Below are 26,829 nucleotides of genomic sequence, written 5' to 3' on the forward strand. Positions count from 1 at the left end.
CACATCTTACTGAACAGTTGTTTTAATTGGAAAGCCAATGGACAACAAGTACTTTTTCATATTTCAGATACATCTCTCAATATAACATTGTAAAAACAACAACCTTCTTGTAACATGAGCCAGTGTGAATGTTGTGGTTGTGACTGACTGGGGACATTAAGTGTTTAATAGTCTACTTCTGCAGTGAAACAATTCAAAGCCCACTCCTCTACCACACATACCATGTTCTTCTGGAATCACTCCTTCATCCAAATATTTCCCAGAAAATATAGCACCCTTTTTCCTACTTTTAACTTCATATAACTATTTTTCTCCTTACTTACCAGATCCAATGTAACCTTTGCTATTTGAGCAGGTGCAGCAGCCTACTATTTGCAGTCAAGCAGACGTGGAGGTGAGAAGAGAAATGCTTAGATGTTATGAGTATGGTGTCTGATGAAGTCAGTTTAGGGTGATGTGTCCACCCATCCTTTTGAAGGGCTATAGTGGCCATATGAACATCTACTTAATTATATCCAGGAATTAACATGTTATCTACTCCGGCTTCTTTCTGAAAGACACTTTGTCTTTGGTCTCTTGGAGTTTCTCTGCCAACTTGTCCTTGTTATCCCCAATCCTCCCCGACAGACGATCTCTGGTCTCTTCCATCTTCTCAGAGAACCTGTCCTTGGTCTCCTCCATCTTCTCAGAAAGGCGTCCCCTGGTCTCCTCCATCTTGTCCTGCAGATACTCCTTAACAGGCGGTGGGGTGGTCATGTGGCCATGTTTACGGAGGTACCTGATCGAGAGGGATGTCCCCCCTAATGTCAAGGTGTACCTGGCTGGGGTGGCAATCTGGCAATAAACAACATGGACATTGTGGTTAATGTGATTTGTATGATGTGTTTAGATGAATGTGGTGATTTAGCTCTGGGCCAACACTCAAAAGAACTGCCATAGTTCAACATGCAGTCCAACATGCAGTCCAAATGTGTAATGAGATGAGCATTCTTACCTTGTACATGGCATACGCAGTCAGTGCATAGCCACTCTGGGAATGCTCCAACAGCTTAACAAGCTTCTCCGGGAATCCAACATACTCCAGAAACGGAACCACATTTATACCCCTAAATGGTTCATTTAATATGGTTAATTTTCTATGACACATCAAGTCAGTCAAGTGTCAACAACTAAAATAATGACCGTCACTGGGCCCAGCCTAGTCTGAGCCTAAATAAAGCAGGTCAGGCGTACACTATTCTGATTAAACAATCAGGGTTGTCCATCTAAATGAGACTCAGCTGTGTCTGTCAGCCAGTAACCTCAGGTTGACCGGGGGATGGAGAAAAGCCCATTATCACTAATGCCCATATGGAGAGGAGTAACAGAAACAGCATCAGAAAAACATCTCACATGAATGTTTATGGGTTTGTCTTTGTCCCTTCCTCTCATTTCAGTTTGCAAAGTAATATTTTGATATTGCTGTACAACTTTATTACTCGTAACTTTCTGCATGGCAGCGTAGCATAGAACTGTTTGTTATAATATCGTGTTCCTTATTATGTACTTTGTATTTCATGCTGCATTTTTGTGATACAGAGCTCCCTTGCAAAAGAGACATTGGGACTTCCCTACATAGATAAAGATTAAATCAAACTTACTGCATGGCAGCATAATAAAACGTCCCAAACCACATGGAAGAGGTGATGAGGTGAAGGGGAATCATGACCTTCCCATACTGCTTTAGAGTTCTCCTGAACCTCTGGACCAGCCCAATGGACCGGTCCCCCAGGATATCCTCCTGGCCTGGGTCAGCCTGGCTATGGCCTTCTTCTGTGGTGGACTTACGGGGTGCTGTGGTCCACACTGCTCCTGATGTGCTCACCCAGCGTGGGCTGGGGATGAGGCAAGAGTTCCTGAGGAAGTAGGAGGCCATCCGTGGACCCAAGATAGTGGACGGCTGCAAGGTAACTGGGCCCAGAAGCATGGAGCGCAGGGCAGCTGATTGCCACAACGCTCTCTGGTTAAAGAGATGCTGCATCTTCTTACGGTTGCTGCCAAGTCCACCCTCTGTAGCAAAACAACACACTACACACACTTGGTTCCAATGAGCGTTTTTGTATTCACACGTTTTATTGATGTGATCAGAAAAGTTCAATTTTTTCTCAACAATGGATGACATTAACGCGACTACTGTAATACTTGGTGCATGTTGAATGTGTAAAACAGAACAATGCCATAGCTACCTTAGTTGAATAACGGTTCAGTAAAGTTGATCCAGTTGCTGAAATGGAAGACAAGCAAACTTAAGCTAGTTATCTAGGATAACCATCCAACTCAATGTTCTATCACTCACTCATGTTCAATGAACTTCTATCTAGGTATTGAACCACAATTTCATGTAGCTAGCTCGCTGATCGCTACACAAATCAAAGCATGGATTGCATTAATAGTTTAAAGATAAGCAACACCTTGACCTTGATCAATTAAACGTTTTCCATTATGTAATCCACTTGTTCGTGCAACAACAGTTCATCATTCACCATTTTCTACTATTTCTGTTCAAGTCTACGCCTACAATTGGATGCATACTTCCGATTTCCGAACGCACTGCAATTGCTTCTGCAACCCAATAATGCAAGGCGAACGCAGCGTTCCATTGGACTTGTGTACCAAAACTCAATGATCAAGGTACGCACGTCGTTGGTTAGTTAGCAACATTTTAATTTCATTTAACCTTTATTTAACCAGCCAAGCCAGTTAAGAACTAATTAATATTTACAATGAAGGCCTACCCGGGCCAACCCCTCCCATAACGCGGACGACGCTGGGCCAATTGTGCTATGTCCTATGGGACTCCCGGTCACGGTCGGTTGTGATACTGCCCAGGATCGAACCAGGGTCTGTAGTGACGCCTCTAGCACTGAGATGCAGTACCTTAGACCGCTGTGCCACTCGGGAGGCCCCAAACATCGCACAACGTTGATGGGAACGCACAATGTAAGCCACCAACACAACGTACATATATCATCATATATTTAAATGAACGTACTTGACAATCCGACATGGTGTTTCGTTCTTTCAACCCAGGCTAAAGTTTCGATTTGTCCTTCTGGAATTCAGCAGAAAATCCTCACGTCGCATAAATATTACGTCAAGTGATAGGCCCGCAAGGATTTGTGGGAAGAGTAGTCCAGATATTCGGCAGCTCTGCACCACCAAACACGCCACTGACGTTTGTTGCGTTTTCTACAAAAATTGAAAGCATCACTTGATCACACAAAACACAATGAAAGCATGTTGATTTTCTTCGCATATTACATAATGTGTTCCCCTATAGCTAACAGATAATGTGATAAAAAGTAATATTACATAACAGCAGTCAGTCATCAAAAAGCATCCATCGCACTCCGGGCCAGTAGGGGGCGGGATACCGTCTATTTTGGTGTTGGAAACTACAAAATGACGACCGTCGCAAACGCTTAATGGCGGAAAACTCAAGTGAGTGTGAACACTGTGGTTTTTAACAATGTTATGCGGTCTTGTAGCTAAATGTACAGTGCCGTTCGTTAGCTAGCTTTTTTTCCCCATAATGTTTTCAACACGTTGAAATAATTACATTGTACTTTGCTCTTTGCACCAAGCGACTTGTAAAAGTGTTTTTTTCATATGTGCAAATGATGCTATCCAGGATGAAATATTCTTAGCCAGTTAGCTTGCTACTGTAACCAGCTAGCTGGTGCTACTTCCACTCAAACTAAGTTACACATTGTTGTTATTGATCTTTTTCCAGTTCAGAAGCTGCTTATCTCATATACAGAACACAAACAGCTTTCAACTGGCACTTTCATACTGTCTAACTAGCTAAATCATTTAGATACATTTGAAAAACCAAGTACCAGTAATGTTAGCTTAGATGCATTTCACTAGCATATAACGTTAGCTACCTTGTTCTGTGAAAGTAAATAACATCTCTTGATTTTACAAATTATTTGCAGAAATTTACTGAAGTTGAACGTGCCATTGCAATTATTTTGACAAAACACTCCTGCCAAAGTTGACTCTTCTCTGACCAGTGGAGATGGCAGAGGTTGATCAGGCTGTGGACCTGTCAAAGACAGAGACAGGAGAGGGTGGGAATGGGCATCTGTCTTCCAGTGTAGACCGAAACAGTGGGTCCAGTATAGGACAGAAGTCTACTACCAAGAGGAAGCATGACGATGAGGAAGAGGATGACGGCTCTCCAACTAAGAAACAGGTAAGAAATGGATGAATTAGAAAGGATCTGAACTGATTAATTAGATAACTATTGAATGAGATATCAGTGAATCATCTCCCTCTCTCGTTCTCTCCCCCCATGTACCAGCATGGTCATGGAGAGAAGGTGGCGACCCACTACAACACGCTCCAGGAGACCGGCCTCGCTGCCAGGAGCCAGAGCAGAATATTCTACATGAGGAATTTCAACAACTGGCTTAAAAGTGTTCTAATTGGTGAGATTCTAAATGACTATTAAAAATGTTTCCACTGTTCATCTGCTAGCTGATTTAAATACAGAAGATTCCTCAGGGCGAGTTTGCACTCAGTTAGTCTTTATATTTGTGGTCATGATATCTTGTCAACTAGTGGTCCCTCCCATCCTCCCAGGTGAGATCCTGGACACGGTACGTCAGAGCCGCAGAGAGCTGTCTGTTCTGGATCTGGGCTGTGGGAAAGGTGGAGACCTGCTCAAGTGGAGGAAAGGACACATTAGCCGGTTGGTCTGTGCAGGTAGGGACAGGACAATATTTAGCCATTTTTTTCTGTCTGAGTAACAGTCAGCATGATTACAAAAAGCTTGTTCCCAACCACATCTAGGATCTTTCTCAGTCTTCTCTTGATTGCTTGGGTCCTCTCCTCGCTGGTGTTCTGAGCAGTAGGTACAGCGGACATGAGAAATAGGGGAAGGCCTGTTGAAAAGAAGCCTTGGGGTGAACTACTTTATTTTTCATGTTGTGTTCTCAGACATAGCAGCAGTGTCGGTGGAGCAGTGCCAGGTTCGTTATGAGTATATGAGGAAGAGGGGTCATCCTAACGAGCGTATCTTCTCTGCAGAGTTCATCACAGCCGACTGTACCAAGGTACACACAGACACACCCTCTCTCTACACATACAACACAAAGTGGTCATTTGTTTTGGTCTGTAAAAACTAGAAAATCAGAATATCACAATGTTCTGTGTGCAGAAATAAATGTAACTTTCACTCATACATTATCCTAGTGTAGAGGCACTGTGTCACATTGCCTGGTATAGAGGCACCGTGTCACATTGCCCGGTGTAGAGGCACCGTGTCACATTGCCCGGTGTAGAGGCACCGTGTCACATTGCCCGGTGTAGAGGCACCGTGTCACATTGCCCGGTGTAGAGGCACCGTGTCACATTGCCCGGTGTAGAGGCACCGTGTCACATTGCCCGGTGTAGAGGCACCGTGTCACATTGCCCGGTGTAGAGGCACCGTGTCACATTGCCCGGTGTAGAGGCACCGTGTCACATTGCCCGGTGTAGAGGCACCGTGTCACATTGCCCGGTGTAGAGGCACCGTGTCACATTGCCCGGTGTCGAGGCACCGTGTCACATTGCCCGGTGTCGAGGCACCGTGTCACATTGCCCGGTGTCGAGGCACCGTGTCACATTGCCCGGTGTCGAGGCACCGTGTCACATTGCCCGGTGTCGAGGCACCGTGTCACATTGCCCGGTGTCGAGGCACCGTGTCACATTGCCCGGTGTCGAGGCACCGTGTCACATTGCCCGGTGTCGAGGCACCGTGTCACATTGCCCGGTGTCGAGGCACCGTGTCACATTGCCCGGTGTCGAGGCACCATTCATTCACAACATTCTTCCAACCTCTCGATACCACCAACATTGCATGGTGGTATTTCATCTGTTTCCCCTCTTTCTTCAGGAGCTGCTGACAGACAAGCTGAAGGATCCTAAGATGGAGTTTGATGTGACCAGCTGTCAGTTTGTGTACCACTACTCCTTTGAGACTCAGCAGCAGGCGGACCTGATGTTGAAGAACGCCTGTGAGAGGCTGAGACCAGGAGGATACTTCATAGGCACCACACCAGATGCATATGAACTGGTGTAAGTAGATACTTCATAGGCACCACACCAGACATATTTGAAATGGCTGTGCGTGATGACATAGTGCACATAAATTACTTTTAATTTCAGGACCAAAAAAAATAAATTTTTAAATGGTTTTCCATTGCATTTTCAAATCGAGACAACTGATGCTTTTGTCACATTTTGTTTGATTATATAGCGAGTGTGCCAACGGCTGGCAGAGGTTGGGAAGGATACCTACATGATATTATGGCCATTTTTATTAGTCAAACGGCAGTCAAGCATCGCTCATCATGTCACCAGAATAAGACCCTCAATATTTATTGGAAAGAAGCATCTAGCTCATCACCAGGAACTTTCACCACCCTCTGAAGTTCATCTCAACTTATTTCATCTGTAGCCTTGTAAACTGCATGGTTTCCGGACGAGTCATAGTGGGAGGACTACACAACATATCCCGTGACTCCCAAGTTTACTTCAATTAAATGCTTATTATCAATGTTTGCCCGTAAAGGCAGTTCCACCACTATTTCTCGCCTAATTCCTTTTAGAGATAAAAAGTGTAGTTTGTTTGGTCGACATTTGGAAAGTTTACCAACGTTCTCTTTCTGAGGCCTATTGTGACATTTTATTCTTCCAACATAATTTACTCGCATTAAAGGGTTGGTGGAAACCTGGTTAGTGATGTGTGTGGTGAGTTTTATTTAATTTATGGGCATTTGCACCATATACATGATACCAAGTTCAGCTTCAAGATGCCGGCAATTTGAAAAAAAACTAAAAGGTAGCTGATTTATTGGCACATTTGAACCATGTCGCACACTGTAGCTTACGAACTCTGTGGGTAGTGCTAAAACAATGGCATCTGAATTCTGACTTTTTTTTGCACGTTCACCATTGAGCCATTCTGCGCAGATTATTAGAACTCTCAATGCCTTGAGCAGTGTTTAATGTCTCAGGAACCACTTTAGTGATACTCACAGCCTTTGACTGAGGTTACTGTCAGTGGCTTTGTGACATGATATCTACCTGCTGGTCTGATGGTTACTGTCAGTGGCTTGATGACATATCAACCTGCTGGTCTGATGGTTACTGTCAGTGGCTTGATGACATATCAACCTGCTGGTCTGATGGTTACTGTCAGTGGCTTGATGACATATCAACCTGCTGGTCTGATGGTTACTGTCAGTGGCTTGATGACATATCAACCTGCTGGTCTGATGGTTACTGTCAGTGGCTTGATGACATGTCAACCTGCTGGTCTGATGGTTACTGTCAGTGGCTTGATGACATATCAACCTGCTGGTCTGATGGTTACTGTCAGTGGCTTGATGACATGATATCTACCTGCTGGTCTGATGGTTACTGTCAGTGGCTTGATGACATGATATCTACCTGCTGGTCTGATGGTTACTGTCAGTGGCTTGATGACATGGTATCTACCTGCTGGTCTGATGGTTACTGTCAGTGGCTTGATGACATGATATCTACCTGCTGGTCGGATGGTTACTGTCAGTGGCTTGATGACATGATATCTACCTGCTGGTCTGATGGTTACTTTCAGTGGCTTGATGACATGGTATCTACCTGCTGGTCTGATGGTTACTGTCAGTGGCTTGATGACATGATATCTACCTGCTGGTCTAATGGTTACTGTCAGTGGCTTGATGACATGGTATCAACCTGCTGGTCTGATGGTTACGGTCAGTGGCTTGATGACATGGTATCAACCTGCTGGTCTGATGGTTACTGTCAGTGGCTTGGTGACATGGTATCTACCTGCTGGTCTGATGGTTACTGTCAGTGGCTTGATGACATATCTACCTGCTGGTCTGATGGTTACTGTCAGTGGCTTGATGACATGATATCTACCTGCTGGTCTGATGGTTACTGTCAGTGGCTTGATGACATGGTATCAACCTGCTGGTCTGATGGTTACTGTCAGTGGCTTGATGACATGATATCTACCTGCTGGTCTGATGGTTTCTGTTGGTGGCTTGATGACATGGTATCAACCTGCTGGTCTAATGGTTACTGTCAGTGGCTTGATGACATGATATCTTCCTGATGGTCTGATGGTTACTGTCAGTGGCTTGATGTCATGATTTCGACCTGATGGTTACTGTCAGTGGCTTGATGACATGATATCAACCTGCTGGTCTGATGGTTACTGTCAGTGGCTTGATGACATGGTATCAACCTGCTGGTCTGATGGTTACTGTCAGTGGCTTGATGACATATCAACCTGCTGGTCTGATGGTTACTGTCAGTGGCTTGATGACATGGTATCAACCTGCTGGTCTGATGGTTACTGTCAGTGGCTTGATGACATGGTATCAACCTGCTGGTCTGATGGTTACTGTCAGTGGCTTGATGACATGGTATCAACCTGCTGGTCTGATGGTTACTGTCAGTGGCTTGATGACATGGTATCAACCTGCTGGTCTGATGGTACTGTCAGTGGCTTGATGACATGGTATCAACCTGCTGGTCTGATGGTTACTGTCAGTTGCTTGATGACATGGTATCAACCTGCTGGTCTGATGGTTACTGTCAGTGGCTTGATGACATGGTATCAACCTGCTGGTCTGATGGTTACTGTCAGTGGCTTGATGACATGGTATCAACCTGCTGGTCTGATGGTTACTGTCAGTTGCTTGATGACATGGTATCAACCTGCTGGTCTGATGGTTACTGTCAGTGGCTTGATGACATGGTATCAACCTGCTGGTCTGATGGTTACTGTCAGTGGCTTGATGACATGGTATCAACCTGCTGGTCTGATGGTTACTGTCAGTTGCTTGATGACATGGTATCAACCTGCTGGTCTGATGGTTACTGTCAGTGGCTTGATTACATGGTATCAACCTGCTGGTTACTGTCAGTGCTTGATGACATGATATCATCCTGATGGTCTGATGGTTACTGTCAGTGGCTTGATGTCATGATTTCGACCTGATGGTTACTGTCAGTGGCTTGATGACATGATTTCTACCTGCTGGTCTGAGGGTTACTCTCAGTGGCTTGATGACATGGTATCAACCTGCTGGTCTGATGGTTACTGTCAGTGGCTTGATGACATGTCAACCTGCTGGTCTGATGGTTACTGTCAGTGGCTTGATGACATGATATCATCCTGATGGTTACTGTCAGTGGCTTGATGACATGATATCATCCTGATGGTTACTGTCAGTGGCTTGATGACATGGTATTGACCTGATGGTTACTGTCAGTTGCTTGATGACATGGTATCGACCTGATGGTTACTGTCAGTTGCTTGATGACATGGTATCAACCTGCTGGTCTAATGGTTACTGTCAGTTGCTTGATGACATGGTATCACCTTATGGTCTGATGGTTACTGTCAGTGGCTTGATGACATGGTATCAACCTGCTGGTCTGAATGTTACTGTCTGTGGCTTGATGACATGGTATCAACCTGCTGGTCTGATGGTTACTGTCAGTGGCTTGATGACATGATATCAACCTGCTGGTCTGATGGTTACTGTCAGTGGACCCATCAACCTTGATGGTTACATATCATGACATGGTATCTGCTGGTCTGATGGTTACTGTCAGTGGCTTGATGACATGATATCAACCTGCTGGTCTGATGGTTACTGTCATGTGGCTTGATGACTTGATGACATATCGACCTGCTGGTCTGATGGTTACTGTCAGTGGCTTGATGACATGGTATCAACCTGCTGGTCTAATGGTTTCTGTTGGTGGCTTGATGACATGGTATCAACCTGCTGGTCTAATGGTTTATGGCGGTGGCTTGATGACATGGTATCAACCTGCTGGTCTAATGGTTTATGGCGGTGGCTTGATGACATGATATCTACCTGCTGGTCTGATGGTTACTGTCAATGGCTTGATGACATGATATCTACCTGCTGGTCTGATGGTTACTGTCAATGGCTTTATGACATGGTATCAACCTGATGGTTACTGTCAGTGGCTTGATGACATGATATCTACCTGCTGGTCTGATGGTTACTGTCAGTGGCTTGATGACATGGTATCAACCTGCTGGTCTAATGGTTTCTGTTGGTGGCTTGATGACATGGTATCAACCTGCTGGTCTGATGGTTACTGTCAGTGGCTTGATTACATGATATCAACCTGCTGGTCTAATGGTTACTGTCAGTGGCTTGATGACATATCTACCTGCTGGTCTAATTGTTACTGTCAGTTGCTTGATGACATGGTATCAACCTGCTGTTCTTATGGTTCCTTTCAGTGGCTTGAAGACATGGTATCAACCTGCTGGTCTGATGGTTACTGTCTGTTGCTTGATGACATGGTATCATCCTTATGGTCTGATGGTTACTGTCAGTGGCTTGATGACATGGTATCTACCTGCTGGTCTGATTGTTACTGTCAGTGGCTTGATGTCGTGGTATCTCCCTGCTGTTCTGATGGTTACTGTCTGTGGCTTGATGACATGGTATCTCCCTGCTGTTCTGATGGTTACTGTCAGTGGCTTGATGACATGGTATCTACCTGCTGTTCTGATGGTTACTGTCAGTTGCTTGATGACATGGTATCATCCTGATGGTCTGATGGTTACTGTCTGTGGCTTGATGACATGGTATCTCCCTGCTGTTCTGATGGTTACTGTCAGTGGCTTGATGACATGGTATCAACCTGCTGGTCTGATGGTTACTGTCAGTGGCTTGATTACATGATATCAACCTGCTGGTCTAATTGTTACTGTCAGTGGCTTGATGACATATCTACCTGCTGGTCTAATGGTTACTGTCAGTGGCTTGATGACATGATATCGACCTGCTGTTCTTATGGTTTATGTCAGTGGCTTGATTACATGATATCAACCTGCTGGTCTAATTGTTACTGTCAGTGGCTTGATGACATATCTACCTGCTGGTCTAATGGTTTCTGTCAGTGGCTTGATGACATATCTACCTGCTGGTCTGATGGTTACTTTCAGTGGCTTGATGACATGGTATCAACCTGATGGTTACTGTCAGTGGCTTGATGACATGATTTATAGACTTGATGGCTTGTGTTCTTTTCCCCTTCAGGAAGCGTGTGGAGACCTTAGACTCTAACTCCTTTGGTAATGAGGTGTTCAGTGTGACGTTTCAGAAGAAGGGAGACTACCCTCTGTTCGGTTGTCAGTATGACTTTAATCTGGAGGGGGTGGTCAATGTCCCAGAGTTCCTGGTTTACTTCCCTCTGTTTGAAGAGTAAGTGTTGCAACATTTTGGTCAAGTGAATCCACCTGCTTGTGAAAATTGAAGTAGATGTCTTTACCAGGGGTTGGCACTGAAATTCATTTCCAATCGTTTCATTCTGAACAGAACCACCATTTGGTTTGGCCATTACACTGTTCCGACCAGCAAAATAAAGTTCTGGACCGGTTCGAACCCCCCAAAAAAGTACTGGTGTATATTAACCTGTGAAATTAGGTTTTTACATTTACCTTGTTAAATTACTTCACCAATCAGTGCGGATAGAGAAGGCAAGCTAGTTGTTTACATGGTGTTGAACAGAAGTGTAGCCTATGGTGCAAGATGCGACTGAAACTTTGCGGATGGGAAGAGAGTGAGAGCGTGTTGAGGAGGAGGCTTGAAGCGCTGGGCATGTTATGACATGCATTATCTGAATTAGGACCTACAGAGGAGCAGCTTCTTTGGAGGAACTTTGAATGTCCTTTGAGCTAGCTATCTAACAAGCTACAGCGATCTAACAAGCTACAGCGATCTAACAAGCTACAGCTATCTAACAAGCTACAGCTATCTAACAAGCTACAGCTATCTAACAAGTTTGTGTATTTAGAGCGGCACCAGAATTAAAAACACGTCTTACCTTTTTGTAGTTAATAATCCAACATAAAATGTGAACTAGGCCTATAGTATCTTTAACTAACATTGAAAAAGTGAATCCATTCTACTCTAGCTAATAATGAAGCGTCAGTACAGTAGCCTGGGCTTCAGAGTGGGGAGGAGCTACAGTAGCCTGGGCTTCAGAGGGGGGAGGAGCTACAGTAGCCTGGGCTTCAGAGGGGGAGGAGCTACAGTAGCCTGGGCTTCAGAGGGGGAGGAGCTACAGTAGCCTGGGCTTCAGAGGGGGAGGAGCTACAGTAGCCTGGGCTTCAGGGGGAGGAGCTACAGTAGCCTGGGCTTCAGAGGGGGAGGAGCTACAGTAGCCTGGGCTTCAGAGGGGGAGGAGCTACAGTAGCCTGGGCTTCAGAGGGGGAGGAGCTACAGTAGCCTGGGCTTCAGAGGGGGAGGAGCTACAGTAGCCTGGGCTTCAGAGGGGGAGGAGCTACAGTAGCCTGGGCTTCAGAGGGGGAGGAGCTACAGTAGCCTGGGCTTCAGAGGGGAGGAGCTACAGTAGCCTGGGCTTCGGAGGGGGAGGAGCTACAGTAGCCTGGGCTTCAGGGGGAGGAGCTACAGTAGCCTGGGCTTCAGGGGGAGGAGCTACAGTAGCCTGGGCTTCAGGGGGAGGAGCTACAGTAGCCTGGGCTTCAGGGGGAGGAGCTACAGTAGCCTGGGCTTCAGGGGGAGGAGCTACAGTAGCCTGGGCTTCAGAGGGGGAGGAGCTACAGTAGCCTGGGCTTCAGGGGGAGGAGCTACAGTAGCCTGGGCTTCAGGGGGGGAGGAGCTACAGTAGCCTGGGCTTCAGGGGGAGGAGCTACAGTAGCCTGGGCTTCAGGGGGAGGAGCTACAGTAGCCTGGGCTTCAGGGGGAGGAGCTACAGTAGCCTGGGCTTCAGGGGGAGGAGCTACAGTAGCCTGGGCTTCAGGGGGAGGAGCTACAGTAGCCTGGGCTTCAGGGGGAGGAGCTACAGTAGCCTGGGCTTCAGGGGGAGGAGCTACAGTAGCCTGGGCTTCAGGGGGAGGAGCTACAGTAGCCTGGGCTTCAGGGGGAGGAGCTACAGTAGCCTGGGCTTCAGGGGGAGGAGCTACAGTAGCCTGGGCTTCAGGGGGAGGAGCTACAGTAGCCTGGGCTTCAGGGGGAGGAGCTACAGTAGCCTGGGCTTCAGGGGGAGGAGCTACAGTAGCCTGGGCTTCAGGGGGAGGAGCTACAGTAGCCTGGGCTTCAGGGGGAGGAGCTACAGTAGCCTGGGCTTCAGGGGGAGGAGCTACAGTAGCCTGGGCTTCAGGGGGAGGAGCTACAGTAGCCTGGGCTTCAGGGGGAGGAGCTACAGTAGCCCGGGCTTCAGGGGGAGGAGCTACAGTAGCCCGGGCTTCAGGGGGGGAGCTACAGCAGCCCGGGCTTCAGGGGGAGGAGCTACAGCAGCCCGGGCTTCAGGGGGAGGAGCTACAGTAGCCCGGGCTTCAGGGGGAGGAGCTACAGTAGCCCGGGCTTCAGGGGGAGGAGCTACAGTAGCCCGGGCTTCAGGGGGAGGAGCTACAGTAGCCCGGGCTTCAGGGGGAGGAGCTACAGTAGCCCGGGCTTCAGGGGGAGGAGCTACAGTAGCCCGGGCTTCAGGGGGAGGAGCTACAGTAGCCCGGGCTTCAGGGGGAGGAGCTACGGTAGCCCGGGCTTCAGGGGGAGGAGCTACGGTAGCCCGGGCTTCAGGGGGAGGAGCTACGGTAGACTGGGCTTCAGGGGGAGTGGCTACGGTAGCCTGGGATTCAGAGGGGAGGGGGCTACGGTAGCCTGGGCTTCAGGGGGAGGGGCTTCGGGGGGCTACAGTAGCCTGGGCTTCAGAGGGGAGGGAGGGGCTACAGTAGCCTGGGCTTCAGAGGGGGGTGGGGGCTACTGTAGCCTGGGCTTCAGAGGGGAAGGGGCTACAGTAGCCTTAACACCACACATACTAGAGCAGATGTTCAGACTGCGGACACTAGAATATGTTTCTCAGTGAGACGGCGAGGGCTTTGCATAGGCGCTTTGTTGCGTTTTCTTTTGTTTTTTTGTGGGACTAGATAAACATTTATGGAATGTAAAATATCGTAATGAACAGGTTCCCATGCTTTTAAAATATTGGTATTAACAGGTTCCCATGCTTTTAAAATCACGGTATGGATGACTTTCATTACAAGTTCTGTTTCACTTCCTTAAACATTTTATTTTCCGGTTTTCTGTTCTGTTCCCTGAACTGGTAACCGGTTCCAACCCCTGGGCATAACATTTGTTTTTAACATTTTGTAGGAAGGCAGGGAACTGTCTTGACTTGGTATTTTAGTCATATTGTAATATTAGAAGATACCAGAAGATGGTGGCCAAAGAATGACATGGAATCAGTCAAGCACCTGGCAAAACTTGACCTCACAAACAGAATGCTTTCATTGATAACGTCTTTGTATTCATTGGTAAATACATTTTGTAGTTGTTCTGTGTTATGATCCCAAGTGTCACAATGTCTGAGATTCTTGTAAATATACTTTGTTATATCACCAGTGAGCTAAACTAGTGTGTTCTATTGACAGGATGGCCAAGAAGTACAACATGCGTCTGGTGTTTAAGAAAACGTTCTCCCAGTTCTTTGAGGAGCACATAAAGAACGACCAGCACAAGATGTTGATGCAGAGGATGCAAGCGCTGGAGGTGGGGATCAATATACACTACCAGTCTAAAGTTTGGACACCTAGTCATTCAAGGGTTTTTCTTTACTTTTTCTTTACTTTTTTCTACATTGTAAAATTAATAGTGACGACATCAAAACTATGAAATAGCACTCATGGAATCATGTAGTAACCAAAAAACTGTTAAACAAATGGAAAATATATTTGAGATTCTTCAAAGTAGCCACCTTTTGCCTTGACAGCTTTGCACACTCTTGGCATTGTCTCTACCAGCTTCACCTGGAATTATTTTCTAATAGTCTTGAAGGAGTTCCCACATATGCTGAGCACTTGTTGGCTGCTTTTCCTTCACTCTGCGGTCCAACTCATCCCAAACCATCTCAATTGGGTTGTAGGGTGACTGTGGAGGCCAGGTCATCTGATGCAGCACTCCATCACTCTCCTTCTTGGTAAAATCTTGGTAAAATAGCCTGGAGGTGTGTTGGGTCATTGTCCTGTTGAGAAACTGTTGAAAAACAAATGATAGTCCCCCTAATCGCAAACCAGATGGGATGGCGTATCGCTGCAGAATGATGTGGTAGCCATGCTGGTTAAGTGTGCCATGAATGACTGACAGTGTCACCAGCAAAGCACCATCACACCTCCTCCGTGCTTCACGGTGGGAACCACACATGTGGAGATAATAATTTCAACTTCTCTGCTTCTCACATAGACACGGCTGTTGGAATCAAATCCAAAATTTGGACTCATCAGACCAAAGGACAGATTTCCACCAGTCTAATGTCCATTGCTTGTGTTTCTTGGCCAAAGCAAGTCTCTTCTTATTATTGGTGTCCTTTAGTAGTGGTTTCTTTGCAGCAATTTGACCATGAAGGCCTGATTCACGCGGTCTCTTCTGAACAGTTGATGTGTCTCTTACTTGAACTCTGTGAATCATTTATTTGGGATGCAATCTGATGTGCAGTTAACTCTACTGAACGTATCCTCTGCAGCAGAGGTAACTCTGGGTCTTCCTTTCCTGTGATGGTCCTCATGAGAACCAGTTTCATTATAGCGCTTGATGGTTTTTGCGACTGCACTTGAAGAACCTTTCAAAGTTCTTGACATTTTCCAGATTCGCTGACCTTTGTCCTAAAGTAATGATGAACTATAGTTTCTCATTGCTTATTTGAGCTGATCTTGTCATAATATTTTACCAAATAGACCTATCATCTGTATACCATCCCTACCTTGTCACAACGCAACTGATTGGCTTAAACGCATTAAGAAGGAAAGAAATTCCACAAATGAACTTTTACCAAGGCAGACCTGTTAATTGAAATGCATTCCAGGTGACCACCTCATGAAGCTGGTTGAGAGAATGCCAAGAGTGTGCAAAGTTATCAAGACAAAGGGTGGCTACTTGAAGAATCTCAAATATAAAATGTATGATGACTCTCAGGTACAGACAAACCAGTACCTCTGTTAATGATATGACTCTCTCTGGTACAGACATACCAGTACCTCTGTTAATGATATGACTCTCTCTGGTACAGACACACCAGTATCTCTGTTAATGATATGAAGTGAAGGTAACACAGTTCCAATCTGGACAGAAAAGCTGTACTTTAGGTGAATGCAATACAAAGGTCACACTAATTTATTAATCAAATCAAATCAAATTTTTATTAATTTTATTTATTAAAGCAAACTTTTTATGATTTGATGAACCAGGAATTGTTTCAATGATGTCCCATAGCTTTTGACATGAGGATTAGTCCGTTCTTCAGATAGCGTGTGTCTGTGTAGCATCTGGAAACAAGATCAAGTCTTCACTAGCCCGGAGCGACAGCCTTCAAATTGATCATGCCCCTGTTTAGGACCTCCGCAGAGAAAGAGGTGTTCTTAACATCAGTAACCAAGGACAAGTCTCTTTATGTATCCGGAGTGTATTATAGACCCGCTGAGTCTACGGCCACACGTTGTGACTCAACCTGGCTCAATAGAACTTGGAAGTTGCTGTAATTGTGTTGTTGTGTCAGTCTTTCCCGACAGACAACAAGAACAAGTCATCCTCAGACAACCTTGATGATTATGATCACGCCAAGGAGAAGGCTGACAGCCCTAATGTCAGGCTGCCGTTGGTAAGAGAATGAATGTCTGGGGACCTGTTTTCATATTGGCAAGCACAACTCCATGACTACAATAGATATTTAGATGCAGTGTTTTCAGTATAAACTTAAACCACCAAAGTATGTAGAAAAGATAACGGAACAATATATTTTTCAATACGATCATCTTCAAGAACTAACAATCACCAAAATAAAAAAGACAGTCAGGGAGAGTCTATAAAACACATTTCATGGCATCCATTGATTTATTGATAATTTGAGTCACTCAGACAGCATAAGAACACTGCAAAATGTGTACAATTGCAGTAAATTTGTTTTAAAACATTACAATTTCAACTCCGCAGCCAAGAGGGCCTCTAAAACCATGCCACCCCCTACGCCAACTATGTCACTGCTGCTAAAATAAATCTTAGGGAAGCTAAGATTACAATGAGATATCACTTTGAACCTTTTAGCTTTTGTGAAACTACTTTATTTAAAGGGGCAATCTGCTATTTAAATACATATTTGGACTGTTAAATTAATTATATAACCATTTGATTCTTGAAGAATATAACATATACATGCCTCATGAGATTAGTTCAACTGTCCTACCCCATCAGAACCCAAAATACTGCCTTGTTTTCTCTAAGGTAAATAATGAAATTGTCAACAAACACTCTATAGCCCCCAAACCTGGTTAAAACTATACTTTTGATCTCATGGATGATCAGCCCTTGGATCCATAGATCTGTCTCTTTTTGTGGTTACTTTTCTCCAGCCCCATCCCTCATATTTTTACCAAAACAAGTGGAGGGATGGGCTTTGTTGTTGTTGGAAGTGCAGATTGCCCCTTAAAGAAATGTTAATGATGCAGTCAGTGAAAGAGTTTACACACATTTAATAGATGCATTTCTAATCAAGAGTCTTTCATGGTACCTAAGGACAGTGTTTTAAAATGAACATTATACTATCTAATACTTGATTATGTTCAGAAACATTAGAATATTCAATACTTGATCATGTTCAGAAACAGACGTGTGACCATTCTGTATTGCCTCTTGTCTGTTCTGTACAGGGAACATTGAGCAAGTCTGAGTGGGAGGCAACAAGTATGTACCATGGGTTTGGTTTCTAACCTGTCATGTTAACTGCTTCTACTAACAGTATTAGTCATTAGTTCAGAATCTAATTCTAAGTATTAATCTACTGTTTCTAATCTAATTTTACAGTGTAATGTCAGTAAAGGCTGAAATGTATTGTTTCACAGCTAGAGATGTAAAGATGAATGTATATTACATAATGTTTACTTCAATAGTCTTTCTGGTTTAGAGACTCAACGCTGTGGTGTTATTAATTGTTAGCTTGGTCGTGGATATTAGGCATAGTACCGTCATAATGATTTCTCTACAGAATCTCGTATAGGACAATATAAAACTTTAAAGGCCCAGTGCACTCAAAAATGTCACTTTCATATATATGTCCACACTGAGGTTGGAGTAATACTGTGACATTGTGAAAAGTATATGGTATAAGACCTGTTTGAAAAGACTGCTTGAAATTTCAGCCTGTTTTGGCGGGGTGGCATTTTGGCCTGGTGATGTAGTGGGGTCATCTTTGATATGTGTATATTATATAACTCACATATGACCCATGAATTGACTATCCAATTAAAATAAAGTCTAATATCTGATTCCATTTAACACTATAGTAAAACCATGCGCATTCAAGTATTATGCTTTTGCCGACAAAGATCAATAAATGGTCATGAGAAGCAAATATCAAAGCTTTGTATTATTTAATAACTTAGTCAAATGAATGGATACACATACAAAGCATATTTATAGACATATACACTGAACAAAAATATGAACGCAACATGTAAAGTGTTGGTCCCATGTTTCATGAGCTGAAATAAAAGATACCAGAAATGTTCCATATCCACAAAAAGCTGATTTCACTCAAATGTTGTGCACAAATTCATTTACATCCCTGTTAGTGAGCATTTCTCCTTTGCCAAGATATGACACACCTGTTTCTTGATAATCCATCCACCTAATTAAACAATTATTATTATACAAGTGCACCTTGCTGGGGACAAAATGCCACTAAAATATACAGTATTGTCACAACACAATGCCACAGATGTCTCAAGTTTGAGGGAGCGTGCAATTGGCATGCTGACTGCAGGACTGTCTACCAGAGCTGTTGCAAGAGAATGAAAGGTTAATTTCTCTTCCATAAACTGCCTCCAATGTCTTTTTAGAGAATTTGGCAGTACGTTCAACCGGCCTCACAACCGCAGACAGCGTGATTGCCGTTGTGTGGACGAGCGGTTTGCTGATGTCAACGTTGTGAATAGAGTGTCCCATGGTGGGGTTGTGTTATGGGCAGGCATAAGCTACGGACAACAAACACCTTTGCATTTTATCATTGGAAAAGTGAATGCTCAGAAACACCGTGACGAGATCTGGCCATTCATCCGCCGCCATCACCTCATGTTTCAGCATAATGCATAGTCCCATGTTGCAAGGATCTGTACACAATTCCTGGAAGCTGAAAATGTCCCAGTTCTTCCATGGCCTGCATTCTCATCAGACATCTCACCCATGTTTGGGATGCTCTGGATTGACGTGTAAAACAGCTTGTTCCAGTTCCTTTCGCACATTAAAGAGGAGGGGGACAAGAGGCCACAATCAACAGCCTGATCAACTCGCTATGTGGAGATGTCACGCTACATGAGGCAAATGGAGGTCACACCAGATACTGTCTGGTTTTCTGATCCACGCCCCTACTTTTTTTTAAGGTGTCTGTGACCAACAGATTCATATCTGTTTTCCCAGTCATGTGAAATCTATAGATTAGGGCCTAATGAATTTATTTCAATTGACTGTTTTTTTTTGCTTATGAAGTGTAACTCAGTAAAAAAAAATATATTGTTGCGTGTTGTACTTATATGTTCAGTATAGGTCCTAGGTTAACTTACAAGACCAAGCATGAAAAAAGAGATGCCTAATAGGCCAAAAGACCTAGGAAATGAGAATTCCTGGATGGATACGATAAGAGACAGAACACTGGGGTTTCATTCCATTTAGAACATTTGAAGGTGTAACTTTTCAACCCAAATAGAAGTGTATGAAACAAACCTAGGCTACTGTATATAAATAGCTATATGGTGGTAGTCAAGCTGAGGTTAATAAATGAACATTTTTGATTAGCTAGGTTGGCTAACGTCAGAGGGTGGGATGGCTGACTGGTCCTTGGCCATGCGGCCAGAGGTGACCGATAGCACTTAAATTAGGGCCAAGCCAAGAGTAACATCACCAGCCGGTAAATTAATTTACAGACCAATAAGAGTTCCAAACCTCTCTGCCAATAACAGCTAGTTTTTGGTTTTCCCTTCCCCACTCAGATCACTAACAGACAGTCATAGCAAAATTCTTGCTTGAGAAATTGCTCTTGCTAAGAAGCTATTTTTGTTTTCAATTAAATTGGTCAAAATACAAGTATGTGGACACCCCTTCACATTAGTGGTTTCTGCTATTTCAGCCACACCAATTACTAACAGGTGTATAAAATCGAGCTCACAGCCATGCGATCTCCATAGACAAACATTGCCAGTAGAATAGTCATCTGTAAGTGCTGTTATTGTGAAGTTGAAGTGTAAAAATGGTCTGTCCTCGGTTGCGACACTCTCTACTGAGTTCTAAACTACCTCTGGAAGCAACGTTAGCACAAGAACTGACATCGCCGCCATTGCACTCTGGACCAGTGGAAGCGCGTTCTCTGGAGTGAAGAATCACGCTTCACCATCTGGCAGTCCAATGGATGAAGCTGGGTTTGGCAGATGCCAGGAAAATGCTACCTGACCCAATGCATAGTGCCAACTGTAAAGTTTGGCGGAGAAGGAAAAATTGTTTGGGGCTGTTTTTCATGGTTTGTGCTTGGCCACTTAGTTCCAGTGGAGGGAAATCTCAACGCTACAGCATACAATGACATAGACGATTCTGTGCTACCAGCTTTGTGGCAACAGTTTGGGGAAGGCCCTTTCCTGTTTCAGCATGACAATACCCCCATGCACAAAGCGAGGTCCATACAGAAATGGTTTGTCGAGATCGGTGTGGAAGAACTTGACTGGCCTGCACAGAGCCCTGACCTCAACTCCATCGAACACCTTTGGGTTGAATTGGAAGGCTGACTGCGAGTCAGGCCTAATTGCCCAACATCAGTGCCAGACCTCACTAATGCTTTTGTGGCTGAATGGAAGCAAGTCCTTGCAGCAACGTTCCAACATGTAGTGGAAAGCCTTCCCAGAAGAATGGAGGCTGTTATAGCAGCAAAGGGAGGACCAACTCCATATTAATGCCCATGATCTTGGAATGAGAGGTTCGATGTGCAGATGTCCAGATACTTTTGATCATGTAGTGTACTTAATCGTTACCTAGAAATGATTTGCTATTGAGATTAAAGCGGCTGCAATGAACCTTTTTAATATTGTTGCTTTTTAAAAATTCTACGATGTAGGACAGAGTAAAAATAAAAACCCTTGATTTAGGTTAGTGTCCAAACTTTTGACTGGTACTGTATATCTACAGAAATAGGATGACTGGTACTGTATATCTACAGAAATAGGATGACTGGTACTGCATATCTACAGAAATAGGACCCAACCTGCTTCTGTTTGAGTGAGTGTTTTAATAGCCTACTGATTCTGTGAGCATCAAGCCTCAAGCAACCACATGTCAGATGAACAATTTCACAAATTGGTCTGTTTTTGAAATATCTTCTGTAGTAAAGGCTTCACACGTTTTTGTTTCTGCTACTCTGTTTACAGTTTGACAATACATGTATGTGGTAGCTAACTGGCTTGTTAATTGGATAATCTTTGAGGCTTTGAGTGTTCTTCCACTATGATCTCAAAGAAAGAAAGTTGATATGAAAACCAATAGAACAGGAGATAAATGCTGGGATTGTCTTTATAAATGAATCGCTTTAATTATGTTGAGTTGAGCTTGAGAAATAAAAATAGTACCTCTTAAATCGTGACCATCAGAACGGTTTTTAACATACATTTAGAATTATTTGTTGTGCATTGACTGTGCTTAAAAGCACATGTTTAACACCAGTACCAGCATTTTGAGGAGTTGCTCTCACGCTGTTTGACAGGTGCTCCTCAAACTAGGCTGTGTATGCTGTGTGATAAACAAGAATCATGAAGACTAATGAAAATACACGCGCGCCAATTTAATTCCACTAAATTATGCAAATTAACACTAGACTGACCGGTGTAATGTATTTTCAGCAGCTAACCAATTAACGGTTAAACGTTAACATCCCATAACCTTACTGTGATTGTTTCTTTATGACCATTTGAATAAAAACAAAAAATAGTTTCTTAGCAAAGAGCAATTTCTCAAGCAAGAATTTAGCTAGGATTGTTTGGGAGTGGTCTGACTGGGGAGGAGAACTGAAAACTAGCTGTTATTGGCAGAGGGGTTTGGAACGCTCTTATTGGTCTATTAACTAATTTACCGCCAGGTGATGGCACCAGGCAGGTCAAAACTCCATCCCACCTAAAACAGGCTGAAATTATAGGCAGTCTTTTCAAACAGCTCCTAAACTAAAAGGGCCTTTATCATTTTCACAGTATTATTCCATCCTTAGTGTGGACATACAGTGCAATCGGAAAGTATTCAGACCCCTTCACTTTTTTTTTTCTTCACTTTTTCTTACATTGCAGCCTTATTTTAATGTATTAAATTCATGGTTTTCCTTCATCAATCTACACACAATACCCCAAAATTACAAAATCGAGAACAGATTTTGGGACATTTTTGCAAATGTATTACAAATAAAAAACAGACCTTATTTATGTATTCAGACCCGTTGCTATGAGACTCCAAATTGAGCTCCGGTGCATCCTGTTTCCATTGATCATTCATGAGATGTTTCTACAACCTGATTGGAGTCCACCTTTGGTAAATTCAATTGATTGGACATGATTTGGGACACCTGTCTGAGGTTCCACAGTTGACAGTATATGTCAGAGCAAAAACCAAGCCATGCGATTGAAGGAATTGTCCGTAGAGCTCCGAGACATGATTGTGTCGAAGCACAGATCTGGGGAAGGGTACAAAAAATGTCTGCAGCATTGGCCAAGGATGTGTCTTGGAACCCGATCATGACAGAGGTCCTCTGTGGAGATGCGAGAACCTTCCAGAAGGACAATTTCTGCAGCACTCCATCAATCAGGCCTTCATGGTTGAGTGGCTAGACTGAAGCCACGCCTCAGTAAAATGACTGCACGCTTGGAGTTTGCCAAATGGCACATAAAGGACTCTTAAAGGACCATGAGAGACAAGATTCTCTGGTCTGATGAAACCAAGTTTTAACTCTTTGGCCTGAATGCAAAGAGTCACGTCTGTAGGAAACCAGGCACCGCTCATCACCTGGCCAATACCATCCCTACAGTGACTCATGATGGTTGCGGCATTATGCAGTGGGGATGTTTTTCAGTGGCACGGACTGGGAGACTAGTGAAGATGGGGGAAAGATGAATGGAGCAAAGTACAGAGGTCCTTGATGAAACCTGCTCCAGAGTGCTCAGGACCTCCGACTGTGGTGAAGGTTCACTTTCCAACAGGACAATGACACTAAGCACACAACCAAGAGAATGCAGGGGTGGCTTCGGGACAAGACTCTGAATGTCCTTGAGTGGCCCAGCCAGAGCCCGGACTTGAACCCGATCGAACATCTCTGGAGAGACCTGTAAAAAGCTGTGTCCAACCCTACAGAACTTGAGAGGATCTTCAGAGAAGAATAGGATAAACTCCCCAAATACAGGTGCCCCAAGCTTGTAGTGTCATACCCAAGAAGACTTCAAAGTACTGAATACTTATGTAAATATAATACTTACATTTAAAAACAAATAAAATAATCAATTTACAAACATTTCTACAAACCTGTTTTTGCTTTGTCATGATGGGGTATTGTGTGTAGATTGATGAGGGGGAAAAACAATGTAATCCATTTTAGAATAAAGCTGTAACGTAAAAATGTAGAAAAAGTGAAGCAGTCTGAATACTTTCTGAATGCACTGTATAAATAAAACACAGATAAATCACGTTTTTGACTGCACTAGGCCTTTAATCAAGAACATGTAAGGCAATATTTTTGGTTGGACCAAATTCTTCTGCTCTGAGTTGAGGTTGTGACACTGCAGTGGCCTGTCTGCAAATGAGTTGTTTTAATTATGTTTGATTAATATCTCTCTCTAATACTCTTCCTGCACTAGCTAATGAGGACCCTGTTAAATTTAACTCTTTCTTCCATCTCTCTCTCTCCATCTCTCTCTCTCTAAGGCATATACCTGGTGTTTGCATTTGAGAAAATGTCCTGAATGCCAGAGAAGAGAACTCCAGTTTGACAGGTCGACTCGTCAATATTACACTGTTTTTTTGTTTGGTATGTTTGGGGGGGGGGATTTTTTTTTAAAGAACTGACTTGCTGCCCACTGCAGAGCATGGTAAAAAAAAAGAAGTAGTTTTAATGTTTTCCTGTTGTGAAATATTATTGGTTTGAGTAAGCTTGTCTTGCCCATCCATCCATCAATCTATCCTCTGGTTCTTATTATATCAGCTACAGCCAGACTGTTGTCATCATCTGTAGCTCATATCTGTCCAGTGTTTACTTCACCTTTATCCTGGTCATTTAACCTAGTGATGTCTTTTAACTGGAGTGATGTGTATTATACAACGGGTGGGTCTAATCCTGAATGCTGATTGGTTAAAAGCGCATTCCAGCCCGGTGTCTATTCCACAAGTTACCACTGGCTAAATCTATGACGTTAAAATGCCTATTTACTCCGTTCCATCTGACTGCACAATCCTGTCTCATCAGCCCAGCCAGGCCATTTATAACCTTGATCTCCACTATAAAAAGCATCTAGACATTGTCACTTTTTTTTAAGACTAACTTTTAGTTTTCAACAGTCCTTTAAGAGTTCCAACAACATCCTATTTATTATTTAAGTGATAATGCCCTTAAAGCTGGTGTTTTGAAGGTATATTGGCACGGTTTGCTGGCCTGAGACAACACACCCATGCCAATATATCCTCCAAACACCGCCTTTGAGGGCATTATCACTTAAATAATAAATAGGGTGTTACTTACTCTTAAATGACATTTAAGGATGCATAGCACAGGCATCAAAGTAGTCATACATTTTCACATTTCAGAATTGCAAATGATGGGCAGCTTTGGGTACTGTCTCCAACACACATTTCTACCAGATTTGGACTATTTCCAGGTAGAAGCCTGTTTCTCTGCAGTCCAGTCTCACTGCTGAATTGATTCTTCAAGAGGATTAGATCAGTGGATCAATGCTAGTTTGAAGTAAGATGACCTTGTAGAGGTATTTTAAGGCTCAACTATGATTCAGGTAATCACCCTGATCAACACATCAAACCTTTATGTAACCCTATGTTGATTACCTGGTGTATGTGTTCCTTCTGTCTATTCTCTATCTTGTGCACTACTATTGACCAGGGCCCATTGGCCCCCCCCCAAGGAATTTACCTAAAATGAGTTGAATTGAGGAAACCTGTTCCAAAGTATTCCCACAAATAAAATAACATGTGATTGTCTCTCAATGTAATCAAGGTATGAAATAATTGTCATGTTCAAATTACAATGTATTTTTGGGCCCGTGGCTAAATCTGGTTGTCTACCCCTGATGATGCAGTATATTGCGACATCAGAATTTGAAATTGTGAAAGGAGTTCGCTATTCATGTTATCATATTAATTTAGCGGCCAATATTTGACCAAAGCACTGGTTCCAGTCCAAGTACCTATGCGATTTAGCAAACCCCAGGCATTTGTTGGATGACATGAAAATAGAGCCCTTTGGCCACACACACTAGTGGCGGGTTTGTCGTCAAAATGAGAATGCATGAGCAGAAAATAATCCCATACCTATTGGAAAATATGGTGGGGTGGATCTTTGATTTTAAGGGGTTATTTTGCTTCTGCTGGTCCTGGGGCCCTTTTTAAGATCAACTATATGAACTTTACCCAGTACAAGGACATTTTAGCCAAAAAACCTGGTTGCCTCTGTCAGGAGGCTGAAACTTGGCCTCGAGGATCTTCCAGCAAGACAAAAACCTTAAGCTCACAAAATACACAATTGTTTATTGGCCACAAAATCAACAGCAATGGACAACTTAGTCTCCAGACTTGAACCCCATTGAAAACCTGTGGTTTGATTTGAAGGGGGCAGTCCATAAGTACTGACGAAGGACATCAAGGACCTGGAAGGAGTCTGTAAAGAGGAATGGTCTCAGATCCCTCCCAATGTGTTCTCCAACATAAAACATTTTAGAAAAAGGCTCAGGGCCGTTATCCTCCCAAGGCGAGGTATTGAAAACGGGTGTTTCCTTGAATGCTCTTCATGCATCCATGAACCAAGCATGAAAGCCCTCTGTAATAGTCACTGCATTCCTCATCTACTTCAAACATAGACATAAACATTTACAGTGCATTCGGAAAGTATTCAGACCCCTTGACTTTTTCCACATTTTGTTACATTACAGCCTTATTCTAAAATGAATTAATAAAAAGATGTTCCTCAATCGACACACATTTCCTCATAATGACAAACTGAAAACAGGTTTTTTGAAATTTTAAAATAAAAACAAGTTTTCAGACATTGCTATGAGAGTCTAAAATTCAATCAATCAAATGTATTTATACAGCCCTTCTTACATCAGGTGATTTATCAAAGTGTTGTACAGAAACCCAACCTAAACCCCAAACAGCAAGCAATGCAGATGTAGAAGCAAGGTGGCTAGGAAAAACAACCTAGATAGGCAGGAACCTAGGAAGAAATGTAGAGAAGAACCAGGCTATGAGGGGTAGCCAGTCCTCTTCTGGCTGTGCCGGTTAGAGATTATAAGAGTACCTCGCCATTTAAGGCCAGATTGTTCTGGACTCAATAAAACTATTTTTTTTCAACCACTCCACAAATTTCTTGTTAACAAACTATAGTTTTGCCAAGTCAGATGTGGCATCCACAAATTAGATGTCCTAAGTCAATTTTCCAACAATTGTTTACAGACAGATTATTTCACTTATAATTCACTGTATCACAATT

At 43.6% G+C, this 26,829-nt stretch overlaps 2 protein-coding genes across 12 annotated transcripts; one reads left to right on the forward strand and one right to left on the reverse strand.

Moving 5' to 3' along the window:
- On the reverse strand, window positions 1-3,153 carry fam210aa (family with sequence similarity 210 member Aa). Of its 9 annotated transcripts, none has more exons than XM_024395194.2 (5): window positions 3,032-3,153; window positions 2,226-2,263; window positions 1,641-2,049; window positions 995-1,106; window positions 1-834 (listed from the first exon to the last, which is right to left on the reverse strand). In XM_024395194.2, the coding sequence occupies exons 3-5, from the start codon at window positions 2,018-2,020 to the stop codon at window positions 535-537; spliced, it is 792 nt and encodes a 263-aa protein (XP_024250962.1). In that variant the 5' UTR covers window positions 2,021-2,049; window positions 2,226-2,263; window positions 3,032-3,153; the 3' UTR covers window positions 1-534. The 9 variants fall into 9 exon arrangements, with proteins under 9 accessions (XP_024250962.1, XP_024250961.1, XP_024250966.1 ...); XM_024395193.2 differs by having other exon boundaries at window positions 1,641-2,067; XM_024395198.2 differs by lacking the exon at window positions 3,032-3,153 and adding an exon at window positions 2,572-2,703.
- rnmt (RNA (guanine-7-) methyltransferase) lies at window positions 2,557-25,322 on the forward strand. Of its 3 annotated transcripts, none has more exons than XM_024395188.2 (11): window positions 2,557-2,670; window positions 3,978-4,237; window positions 4,346-4,472; window positions 4,627-4,749; window positions 4,984-5,099; window positions 5,921-6,102; window positions 11,136-11,300; window positions 14,492-14,609; window positions 16,609-16,710; window positions 17,756-17,789; window positions 24,039-25,322. In XM_024395188.2, exons 2-11 carry the CDS (start codon window positions 4,061-4,063, stop codon window positions 24,074-24,076), a joined length of 1,182 nt encoding a protein of 393 aa, XP_024250956.1. In that variant the 5' UTR covers window positions 2,557-2,670; window positions 3,978-4,060; the 3' UTR covers window positions 24,077-25,322. The 3 variants fall into 3 exon arrangements, with proteins under 3 accessions (XP_024250956.1, XP_024250957.1, XP_024250954.1); XM_024395189.2 differs by lacking the exon at window positions 2,557-2,670 and adding an exon at window positions 2,840-2,979; XM_024395186.2 differs by lacking the exon at window positions 2,557-2,670 and adding an exon at window positions 3,309-3,480.
- Window positions 25,323-26,829: the final 1,507 nt, after the last annotated feature.

Source organism: Oncorhynchus tshawytscha, unplaced genomic scaffold (assembly GCF_018296145.1).
Source record: "Oncorhynchus tshawytscha isolate Ot180627B unplaced genomic scaffold, Otsh_v2.0 Un_contig_4682_pilon_pilon, whole genome shotgun sequence".
In the NCBI taxonomy this organism is placed as follows: domain Eukaryota; kingdom Metazoa; phylum Chordata; class Actinopteri; order Salmoniformes; family Salmonidae; genus Oncorhynchus; species Oncorhynchus tshawytscha.

Excerpts from the sequence above, each read along its gene's own strand:
- fam210aa (XM_024395190.2), bottom strand. The coding sequence starts at position 2,161 with ATGTCATCCATTGTTGAGAAAAAATTGAACTTTTCTGATCACATCAAT. Across the intron at positions 1,107-1,640 it reads TTTTATTATGCTGCCATGCA|GGGTATAAATGTGGTTCCGT; the intron begins GTAAGTTTGATT and ends TGAACCATTTAG. Across the intron at positions 835-994 it reads CTGCGTATGCCATGTACAAG|ATTGCCACCCCAGCCAGGTA; the intron begins GTAAGAATGCTC and ends GTTTATTGCCAG.
- rnmt (XM_024395188.2), top strand. The coding sequence starts at position 4,061 with ATGGCAGAGGTTGATCAGGCTGTGGACCTGTCAAAGACAGAGACAGGA. Across the intron at positions 4,238-4,345 it reads GCTCTCCAACTAAGAAACAG|CATGGTCATGGAGAGAAGGT; the intron begins GTAAGAAATGGA and ends CCCATGTACCAG. Across the intron at positions 4,750-4,983 it reads TAGCCGGTTGGTCTGTGCAG|ACATAGCAGCAGTGTCGGTG; the intron begins GTAGGGACAGGA and ends TTGTGTTCTCAG.